This window comes from Corapipo altera, unplaced genomic scaffold (assembly GCF_003945725.1).
Source record: "Corapipo altera isolate COAL_440 unplaced genomic scaffold, ASM394572v1 45, whole genome shotgun sequence".
In the NCBI taxonomy this organism is placed as follows: Eukaryota; Metazoa; Chordata; class Aves; order Passeriformes; family Pipridae; genus Corapipo; species Corapipo altera.
In genome coordinates, this window is record NW_020884877.1 from 23,507,353 (window position 1) to 23,519,023 (window position 11,671).

At 37.2% G+C, this 11,671-nt stretch overlaps 1 protein-coding gene across 1 annotated transcript in view; it reads left to right on the plus strand.

The window, feature by feature from the left end:
• Positions 1 to 10,883, plus strand: part of SLC49A4 (solute carrier family 49 member 4) — a 64,795-nt gene extending 53,912 nt beyond the window's left edge. Inside the window, exons 9-10 of the mRNA XM_027636402.1 lie at positions 5,576 to 5,758; positions 8,942 to 10,883. Coding sequence (XP_027492203.1) covers positions 5,576 to 5,758; positions 8,942 to 9,057 — 299 coding nt within the window. The 3' untranslated portion in view covers positions 9,058 to 10,883. The remainder of the gene's footprint in view (positions 1 to 5,575; positions 5,759 to 8,941) is intronic.
• Positions 10,884 to 11,671: the final 788 nt, after the last annotated feature.

Consider the following 11,671-nt stretch of genomic DNA (forward strand, 5'->3'; position numbering starts at 1 on the left):
ACACCCATCCAATGATGAATCGGTCCCAGCTGTTCTAACTAGGACATGACCTTTGTTTTGTAGACAGGTTCTGTAACTGCACAGATAGAAGAGTGCCTAAAGAAGAACTAATTTAGGGGGCTTATTTGAACACAGTTTTAAAAACAGTGTTAAGCAATATACAATGCTTGAAATTTAGGAGGAGCATTTCAGGGATGAATATCTATGAATCTGGCCACCTTAAATATCCATTGATAGCAAACCTCAAATATTGTGTAATTTCCAGCCCCCGCCTTTATATCTTGAGGCTTACTCAGTAATTTCTTTACTTCTTAGTTCTCCAAACTGAATGTTCTGCTTTCAAAGAGAATTCCACTTGCTTTTCTCATGAGAAGTATATAGAATAAATCAAATTTGATCAGATTTTTGGTTACTTTCAAAACTATATCATGAGATAACAATTTGATCAGTGTGTGCTGGAATGGAAATCCAGACAATGAAACATATTGATGTTATAAACGTGCACTACAGAGACATCTTTCTTCTGTTCTGTTTTTTTGTTCCTATAAATGAATTACAGTAAAATTTACTGTCTTACCTTGAGGGAGTCACATTTCTCATGGAAAAATTAAGGGGGACTTCTTCCATGACTTTTCTTACCATGACCAGTGACCAGAATTAGATTATAGGGAGGTTTTATTCTACTTTAACAGACTTTAGATTTTGGTAGGAACTAAGTTTGAATTGTTCAGATCATTCATGGGGATACTGAAGCACTAAAGTCAACACAGACTGTATCCACATGAGGCATTATCCTTTCACTTTGATATTTGGAATATAGTTATAATGGGTATTAACAGAGTGCCCTAAACCTTCATAGGTTTTGCTTTAAATTGTATGCTGCACCCAAGAGAACGTGTTCTGTTGTATTTACTTTCCTGTTTATCCACATAAAATTTGTGTGAGTCTTGGCTCAGTGTGTCTCAGAAGAGAACTGTTACAAAATGTACAGAGTTCAAGAGATTCTGGCAGAGGACTTTGGAAGAAAGTACTGCACCACCTGCTTGCAGTTGATGCAGCATTGCCTGTGTAAATTCATCTGAAAACTTTTTTTTTAAAATGGTAATATTTCATACTCTTTGTTAAAAATCAGCCAAGATACATGTGCCAGTGGTTGATAAGAAGTTGTCACATCACTGGAGGTCCTTCCATCAATTTCATTTGGATTTGGATCAGGCTCTGTAGTTATACATTTAGTGATGTTATACTTTAAGAGTAAATTGCTAAACCTGTTGCAGAACATCCTGGAATATTGTGGGAAATTGTTTGAATGTCACGGATACTTGAGTCTCCTGCTGTGTTGCAAGCTCCTCTGGGGACACCAAGTGAATTCTGTCATTTAAATTACTTCCCTATTTGAATTCCTAATTTTTTCCCTGATTATTTTTTATCAGTATAAAGCTTTTGCCACAGCTTGTGGTTGGGAGAAAAGAAAGTCTTTTTCTGGGATACAGGCATATATTTGCCATCCAGTAGCTGAAGGCCTGTAGGAGATAAGAAGCCAAGAAGGAATCTTCCTTCTTACCACTTTTTCTTCTCTTTGTGCTAAGCCACTGTATCACCGTCAGTCCCAAGTCAGTACATTGATTCATCTAATTAGTAACATCTCTAATTGTATTATCAAGGCACATTTTATTCCTTGCTTCCTTCCTAGCCAGGAGAATGAGTGCTGAGGGAATAGTATGGATTGCCTCATACCTCAAGCATAAACATGACAAGATGAAGCATGGCTTGAGCCTCATGCTGCAGCAGCTCCTGGCCAGTTCTCTGAAGCAACTGTGCTTGGGATGGGTGTTTTCCTTTTCCTAATCTTTTTGCAGTGACCAGCCTGAGAAATAGCTGCTTAATGCACACAAATATGTTCTAAATTATTTCAATTAATGTCATGTTTTAGGAAACCTAGCCCAGTTCCATTGTTGATGTCCACAGCTGCCACTGTCTTGGATATACGACTTTGCACATAGCTTCATAGGCAGTTAATTCCTTTTCCTAAGAAAAAGTGATCTTTTTTTATACTAATAGCATGACATACTTCCCTGCTGTATGCTTATCCAGGCTAGTTGGTAGTTCTTAGGATATAATGTTAGTTTCTTGATAAATCATCTCTTTTTTTTTCTTTTTCTTTTTTTTTGTCATTGCTTTCATATTCATTTTTGATGACTGTCAGTAAGATTGTCTTAATTGAAAGAACATTTGCTGTAACTTTAGCAGCTGTTTTTCTGCAGTATAAAATCATGGTAATTGTTTGTGTTCATTCAATGCAAGGTCACTGTAATGGAAAGCAAATGGTCTCTGTTAATAGGTAGTGTTCTCCCTGCTATCTTGTTGCCCGTGAGCTGGAATGTGAGATATGCTATTTAGCGCGTGAAATAAAAAGCAAAAAAGACTTTTGAACTCTTATTTTACTTCTTTCTGTTACTTATTTTTCTGAAACTGCATATCTTCTCTTTGAGTTTTTGTTTAGTTGACTGGTTGGATTTGTGCCTTAGTTGCCAAGTGAATGAAATAAGCTTATTTGTATATCACTGAGGATGACCCTGGGTGATTTACAAATACATGAAATAAAAAACAGTTTCCCATCACTACAATATGTACCCATTAAGGAAGGCTTTCAGATGTGCACATCTCCTTCACTTTCAGAGCTTCTTTTTATGACTTACCAGTTAAAACCTGTCATTTCTATTAGATGTTAGAACTTAAATTGGCATCTTCTGGATGCTGTATTCTGTCTGTCGTGTTGCTGGGACATTTCTGCTGATTAATTCCAAAGATGAGTGTACCTATGAATAGACCTTGTTTCATCAGTATTACCTGTGGTCGCAGCTGAGGTGTTGTCATTGGTATTCAGCTGGCAGTTTTTGGTATGCACACACAAGGCAGGTAACACTCTGGGGCAACCAAAGGATGATGCTAAAGCTGCTTTGCTCCTAATAGTATGGAAGTGTGAGGTGTGTGCTGGTGAGTGCTGCTGAGTGTCACGACAAGGAAATGTGAGGGTGTAGTTTCTAAAATAGAGAGTTATTGCACTTGTTCACTTATGGTCTGGTTCTCTTAACACATTTTAGTAAGTGATGAGTAATGATGTAGTTCAACTAGCATATTTTAAACCTACAGATCTATTTTGAAGTCTCCTGTTTGTTTTATGGAAACTTTGGCACCTACTAGATTAACTAAAATTTGAAGTCGTAATCTTTTAAATGGCTGCTAATCTTTGATGGATATTTTTTACTTAATCTCATTGACTCTTGAGTTTCTAGAAATGATACATCTATGGACTGCCTTTAATCAGAGGCATGTGATTCCCCTTTCCTGGCTGTTGCTCTTTATGGCAGATGATTCAGCCCTCTTGGAGAGGTGTTGCCTCTGACACTCTGTACACAGCTCCACTTTTCATGGTGCTGCTGTGGCTTTCAGCAACTTTATGGCTATTTCTGCTGTTTGAGTTTCTGTTACAGAATTACAGCTGGCTGACACCTTCTCTTCTTTAAAGAAAGTTCTGAAATGTTCTCTAGAAGTAGCAAGAAGTTACCTATAGATATCTTCAACTGAGTGTAATAAGGGAAAGATGTTCATTTGTCTTAAGAGATTCTTCTATTTTGTTTATGTGTTGGTTTCTTAAGAAAGTACAAAAATTTCAAATAGCCGAGTATGTTTGGATTTTCTGGCTACCCCTGATAGCAGTTAGAGACAGTTAGAGCAATATGCAGTGGTGTTTGAGGTAAGCGGGAGTTCAAAGAGTGGCTCATGAAATTTTAAATACTGGTGAGGACTTGCAGTAAAAATCTATGGATCTTTTAACTAGGAAATCAGTTCTTAGTGTGTTAGCTGGAAGAGCCCATTAGGAAGAACATCCTAATACTGATTTGGTTTTTTTTCTTCCTCTCTGACAACGCCTGGACATACCTTGCATTGATTTCTTTGGTTTATTCTGCAGTTTATGATAAGAGAATTTAAGAGTTGGGAAAGTTACCATGGTTTTTTTGGGAGGAGGTGGTTGTTTTTTTGGGGGCTGGTGGTTTTTTGTTTGTTTTTTTCTTAAAAGCTCAGAGTATTGTGGTATGTTTTAAAAAACAGGGGCCAGCTCTCCCTCCCTTTTCTTTTCTAGAGAAATCCTTTGTAGAGAAAGAAATATTTCTTTGTGCCTTGGAAACAAACCATATCAAATAGAGAATCTGATAGACAGCCCTTTCTGCTTTTTAATGCCTTTATCTCTTTCCCATGATTCTTCACATTTTAAGAAACAGTGATTTTTTTAAAAAATTTTTTGAAGGTGGAAGTTTCCTGCTTCCTAACAGTTTCTCAATTGAAAGCTTGAGCAATGCTTAACAGAAGATGAAACAAAGCTGTTTCAGTTCTACCCTTTCCAAGACAGAAGAGTGTAACTTAAACTGAAATATAACTATATGTACCTATATGAAAAAAATTGTCTAAGGATTTTGTACCATACTGCAGTGAAAATATACTATAAATAATTTCTCTGTGACTTTGTAATACTTTTGTATCTGAAAATTTTTTCTTTATGTTTTTTATAATTTTGGTGGAAACTTCAGAAATTATTCCAAAGTTTTCTGGGTTTTTTTCAAACTGAATAATTTCTTAATTCTTTTTGCTTGATCAGTAACCTTGAGTTGTTGAGTTGCAGGCCAGGAAATCTTTCCCATCCCAAAACAGCACTAAGGAAAGACTTATTTAAATTTCTAAATTGGTACTAAATTTTCCTGAAGTTTTCAGTTTTCCTTTTTTCTTTTTTTTTCCCCAGAAATAGTTATAATAGATTTATTAAATGATAATATAGGCTTCTCGGTTAAGCACTGTAAAGTATTTGGCAGTGTTAGAAATTGTAGAACAAAACAGTTGAGGCTACTGAGGAAATGTCTATATTCTTCTGTTGATTTGTCCAAGAAAAACAATTTGTTGTACAGCAGTGAATAATCTGCGTTATCAAATCTATCCCGTTCCTGTCAGGCGCTGGGTGCCCTTCATTTCCTTTTGCAGCCAGAAGGGATTCAACATGTTGCAGCTCAGGCTGTGCTGAATACTAATGTCTTGATATCTGGTAGATCATTAGTATTTATTTGTAAAATGGAAGCAGAATTAGTTTTGATCTTTAGAGCTAAGTCAAAAGGTTAATCCATGTCCATTTCCAATTTGGTGCATTAATTGCTCCCTGTCCTAATTGTTTGGAGGACAATATTTTCTGGGTGTTTCAGAGGTAAATCAAACTGTAGGTGATGCTCTGCATTCATAATTTTGTTGTTTGTTTTACTTACAAGTGAATTCCAAATCACTGAGTGTATCTTCCTGGGTTCTGTTTAAATAAATAAATAAATAAATCAGTATTTCTGATATTTTTTTCCAAATCAATGCATGCATTCTGCCTAAAGCTAGTGGGATGTGATATGCTTTATGATACAGAGAGGATAAAAATAAGTTTATGCATTTTTTGCTTATTCAAATATTAGTATTCTTGGCAGCTCTGAATAGGGGTGAAAAAATACCAGCATGAAATTGATAACTGTTTTTGTTTGTGTTATAGCTACACTGTACACATCCTGCATTTTGTTGGGTATATTCCTCAACAGCAGCGTACCAATATTCTTTGAGCTCTTTGTGGAGACAGTCTACCCTGTTCCAGAAGGAATTAGCTGTGGAGTTGTCACCTTTTTGAGTAATGTGTTTATGGGAGTGCTTTTGTTTTTCCTCACATTTTACCATACAGGTAAGAAATATAAGCCACGTTGAAAATGTAATTCTCCAGTAAGACATACCTTTGTCAGTAAAACGGAGGATTTGCTCATACAGTTTCTCTAATAACCAAATGTTTGAATCCCCCAATGGGGCAGCAAGGAAGGAGAATTTTAATTGTTCTTTCCTATGTGCATGCTAATAAAAATGAAGTTACTTAGATGCAAGATACATTCTACTTAAATTTGCTGTAGCCAGGTACATCAAGGTGCACATTGTCATCATATTTTTTAAAGGCCTGGTAATGTGGCCATTAATAATGGTTATATCTGTGGGTGTTCAAAACCACAGTAAAGCTAATCCAGGTAAAATTGTATTGCCCAGGAGGGCAGAGCAGAAATGCCCCATTTGTGGTCAGCTCTGTTCAGTGGGTCAGATGTACCATTGCAGGGGAGAGAGCAGCTCTTTCAACACTGCTCAAAGTTGAAATAGCCATTCCTTTAGACAATCCTGTGGCCTAATCCAGCACATCAGTGTTTTGCTTGATGTTCTCATCAACTTCTTCAAACTTTCTCATCTCTCAAATATTGGCTTCCTTGTAACTCATAATTATAACTTACAACTTGCTATTTAGTAGGCTATAATACATATTATTACTCTAAGCTGTAAAATAAGAACCCAACTTGCTTTCAAAGGGAAGTGGTCTTTATTAATGTCTTTCAAAGATGCAAATTTTTGGTTTGTCTTTTGTCATTGTGGTAAACGTTTGCATCATGACGCAAGACTTGTAAACCATTAGAAAATACGAGCTTTTGGGTATTATCATGAGAGCATTTACTTCTTAAAATGTTGTGTTTTATCACCAAGAGGAGACTGACAAATTTCAGAATGAATTCTGCTAGAAATTATCAAGGGTACAACCTGGGGCTGTTTTTCAGCATAGTTTGTATCTTTCTGCCATGGAATTACAAAGTAGGATGACAACACTGTTCCAAATTGTGGTCTGTGAACACAGAGAGAATTTTTTTTTTTTTTTTTAATACTATTGTTCAACTGCATCATTGTAAAATCTGAATGCCAACCAGGTTAGCCTTGGGTGATATGAGAGTTAGTCTTTACATTTTAAAGTATGCTTTTAATATTAACTTTTTAAATATTAATTGGTGTGAATTATAGTTTCTGACATCCATACCTGAGCTGGAAAGATGACACAGAATATTCTGATAATTTTTTCAGCATTTTTCAGAGTAGCAATCCAGCGTTTGGCATTACTTAATAACTGAGGATGGGAATACAGTGTCTCACTTCTGATGGAAGAATTATGATTAGGTGAACTCTTTCCCTCATAAATAGGGTATTTGGGACCATTTTTGGTCTCTAGTATTTCTTTCCCTAGCAGGTATCAGTAAATGCAGGTAAGGATAAACCTGAAATTGGTATATCTGTATACTTGGAATATTTTCCCTATTTCTTCAAAAGAGAAAACAAAAAAAGTAAAAAAATGTAATTCGTGCTTAGGACATTCCATTCTTTGATTGAAAGTACAAGAGAGTATGTGGTCAATGGGGGCGGTCAGTGCCAGTGGGTGCTGTTGGCTCCTCTGATTAAAAAAAATCCTTTAAGGGGTTGATAATGATCTTGATCATTTGCTTTCATTTGATTCAAATACATCCTCTAATGGCATTTAAGAAGCTTACAGATAAATCAGAACTCGGTCAAATTCATCTTGTTCCTTTGGTCTTTCCTTTTAGGCCAAATAATCTTTCAGTAGTTTTAATTCTGATTTCTCTTCTCCTCTGATATTGCAAATGCTGTGAAAGACCCAAAGCCTGGAAGCTTTCCAGTGCCCTCAAGATTTTGGTTCATCTACCACAGTGGAGATGTAAACCTTCCTAAAGTTCAGCCTCCCTGCTAGTGCTGTGTCCTGCACCTGAAAGCTGCAGCCTCTGGATGTGTTTTCCTTTGCCTTTTCTGCAGGGACTTCTGAGAGAAAAACAAAAGCAAACTGACCTTTGGCTTCATGCGATCGATGCGTTCGCTGCATTGCCAGAGCTGTCACAAATTCTGGATTCACAAGTTAAATTTGTGTTAGGAATTTTGAGTTAAAGTCTGTTTAATCCAATTAAACAAGAATATTACACGGAAAATAATAGCAAAGCATCTGACTATTGACTTCTGGCAACACATAACACAGTCTTCTCCAAGCCTAGAAAGATTTTACTTTGGTTTTAATAACATTACTACCTAAACAAATCCCTATGGGTTTATGGTGGATCAGGGAGGGAGTTGTTGAAGGTTATTGGTTTTGGAAGGTTGATTTTTTAGGCTTTCTGACTTTTGTTGTTTGCGTTGTGTAATGTAAATCATGATTTTTCTGTTAGCAATATAAATTACAGATTTAAGAATGTAGCAGTGCTGAAACCTTGATTTTGATTAAGAGACCTTGAGGGAGTTTAGGTTCTGTAAAATTAAATCAGTAATAACAATAAAGGAAAATTTAAAAAAATAAATAGAACAATATCTCCAGTGAAATTAATATTTCTTCAGCAAAATTACAGATTCTTTTTAAAAAAGGAAATTGTGGTGCACTTAGTTTGAAAAAAAATTGAATAAAACTGTTCATTAGTAGGCAAATATCAGATGATAGGATTTCTTGAATATGGAACACAGCCTTTTAAGAGCAGTACATTACGTCTAACAGCTGAAAAGAGGCTTCTGAGGAGTTGTTTTTGCAACTAGTTTTAAATTGAATTGATTGTACTAAGCACAAGTTTCTTCTGAGGAATTGGTTTTCCCTCCTTGTACGATGTAGCAGGTTTGATTCAAAATCAAATCCAGCTTTTTTCCTACACTTTTAATTTGTTTTAGTTCTCAATCCATAGAAATCAAAGAACTAATGAGTAGAATCTTTGGAAGTGGTTTATTCTCCATTAGCAATGATAGATTTTATTTTTTTTGTCCCTATTCTCTTCATTGGCAGGTTGCATAAGGAGGATTAACATTAGCTGGAGGCACTGGCTGTAAATATATATATATAACTTGAGGCATCCATGGAGAAGTCTCGTAGACCTTATCAACCATTGATCAATCAAGGGCTGTCAGGATTTTGTTCAGAACACGGCAGTTTCCTTCAAAACAGCCATCAATCCAAGTTTTGGGCACTTTAAACACAGAACATGTTTGATAATTGAGGTTGGGTCTCTGTTCTGCTTTACAGAGTTTTCCTGGTTCAACTGGTGCCTGCCAGGATCGTGTCTGCTCAGCCTGCTCCTCATCCTGTGCTTCCGCGAATCCTACGACAGACTCTATCTCGACGTTGTCGTCTCTGTGTGATAACGCCAGACTGGTGAGGGGTTGGAAGAGACTGGAAGTCAGCTTTGCAGTCTGCACATCTGCCTGGATTTGCACAGCTGGACAGCAGAAACACAAAGAAATTACAAGACTTAATCGTGGCTTTATTTAGAGAGGGTGAGGGACGGGTTGTTCTTATGTTCAAGACCGCCTTGATTTGCTGTAAATGTGGAACTTGAGTGGTGATAATGATGCCAAAATGCACAAAGAGAATATATCTGCTGTACAGGTCCCAGTGCCAGAGCTGGGGCTCTCTATTTAAGGGGCTGTCAATGTGTTGCAGTGAGGTGTACGTTTTGTGTGTGTGTGTGCCTGTGTGCTGACTTACGGTTATATGCACCAGGGTACCAGTAATCTTTGGAGTCTTCTATCAGAATAGAAATAAGGAATAATCTTAACAAAAGGAAAAAGAGAAAAGAAAAAAAATCTTTTCTTTAAGATCTCTTCTAAGTCACTAGTCATTTATATATTGAATGTCCATTAAACAGTACACTACATTTATATTCTAATAAAGTGATTTCTGATATAAGACACTGGTACCAGGGTTTTTAGCCATACTAAATATCCCAAATAATCCTTGCAGTGTTGTTAGAGGTGTTTGTAATCACCCTGGAGCACAAGTAAACAATAGCTTTAGCTGCCACTGAATCCCAACTTGCACCCACAGTCATCTCTGAAATACCACCATGGTTCCATATCTCCTGAATATGGAACATTTGTGGTGTACTGGAGAGTCACTCTTGCTAAATGTTGTTCTAAGAGCCACCACTGTGTCACCTTTCCATCCCCTGTCTCCAGTACTGCCTTTTTTACTGTGAAGACCTGTTTGTGACACTGAATACTGTGGATGTGGATGTCTGAGTCCTGCTAGTTCTCTTCTGATACTCTAAGGTGTGTGGATTTTAGAAATAGTTAATGATTGAGGGTGCCTAAACAATATTGCTTGTAACCCAAGTCTTGAGAAACCACTGTTTCCTAAAAAAAAAATCTTTCTAGTTGATGAGGTGTGCTGATAGCGAAATGACAATGAGAAATAACTCATGAGTTCTGGCATAATATGGGAAATTAATGCCAGCTCTTTTTATCAATACTAATCTGTGGTCATTCTGGCCCTTACTTGAACATAAATATTAAAGACACTTTGAATAGTTTTTTAAATCAATTTTTAAACCTGCTAATAATTTCTTAATTATATTCTTAGATTTTAGTTCAGCATCATTTACAATATTTCTGTCTGTGTGTGTGTGTGTGTGTTCCGGGCTTTATTGTTACGGGGGTGTGTTCGTGTGTGTGTGTGCGTGCATATTTATATCTATGTATACACAAATAAAACTTATATATATAACATATATATATAAGTTATATAAGGGTATGTGTTTACATAGGTTTATTTTAAGTGATCCTGTCTGGGGATGGTGGTTTGCCTGTTTGTAACTAAGCCAGTCACTGCTGTGAATGGAAACACAAGCATACGCTGTCTGCAACATGAATTTTTTTCAGGGGGCGAATGATTTCCTGTCGTGGCAGCTTTATCACAGGTGCACGTGTTGGAGGAGCCTGGTGTGCAGGATTCTGTGTCTGCAGAAGTCTGAATCAAGCACCCTCTGCTCCAGTGTGGGGCTCTTCTCTGTGGCCCTGGGGTGACACCAACGCTGTAAGCTCACTCAAATAAACCCTGAACTGAGCGCTGCTTTTCAGACACGAATCTGTTCGTTCTGCCTGCTCTCCTTTTGCAGAGAGAATACACCACTAAAACCTTTAACTCAGGAGTGTGTCTGTGCAGTAAAATAAAACGAGCTGTTCTCTGCTTTTATGTTTTCAGAGCAATGGATATATTTACTGAGTAACTGAAAACGGATTTAGCTCATTACCTGTATCAGCTACTAAAATGATCTTTTCTGTCTTGAAGCAGACTCTTTGTGGAAATGGAGCTAACCTACATGGGGATTACTAAATCAGTCTAAAGAGCATGTTCAGATCCACTGGCATCATCCTCTTACTGTTTTTTGGATGAATGGTATTAACTATCCAACTTCTTTTTACTATGTTTTAGTGCCTGGAATAGTTTCAGTATCCAGTAGTTGCTGCTACCTATTGTCTTCTGAAACCAAGGATCACTTGCCAAGAGTCTGATTGGAGTTGCATTGTCATGGCAGAACTGCAAGCTTGGATGGCTCTTCAGAGCTCTGTTTCTGCAATTTACTGTAGCTATATTAAGATTAAAATTGCACAGCTCAGGCACTGTCCCGAGTGACAGAGATTTCTAATCCGTTCACTGTCCTGACTATTTTAAGATGGAGAAGCACTTCAGGCAGTGTTCAGACTATAACCTATTCTGCCTCTGTTCCAGAAAGCATCAAACAGTTCAAAATAATTGTCAGTGCTGCCACATGCAGGCTCTCCTTAGTCGGGAGAGAAGAGTGAACCTCTTGTTTTAAACCTTGTTGATTGTTTTTCTGAGTCAGTGTGAATTGCTCACTGCAATCCCAGTGCTTTGGTAGATGTTTCTCTGGGTGAGGGGTTGACTGTGGCTGGATGCCACATGCCTAACAAAGCCACTCTGTCATTGCCCTCCTCATCTGGGCAGGGCAGAGAA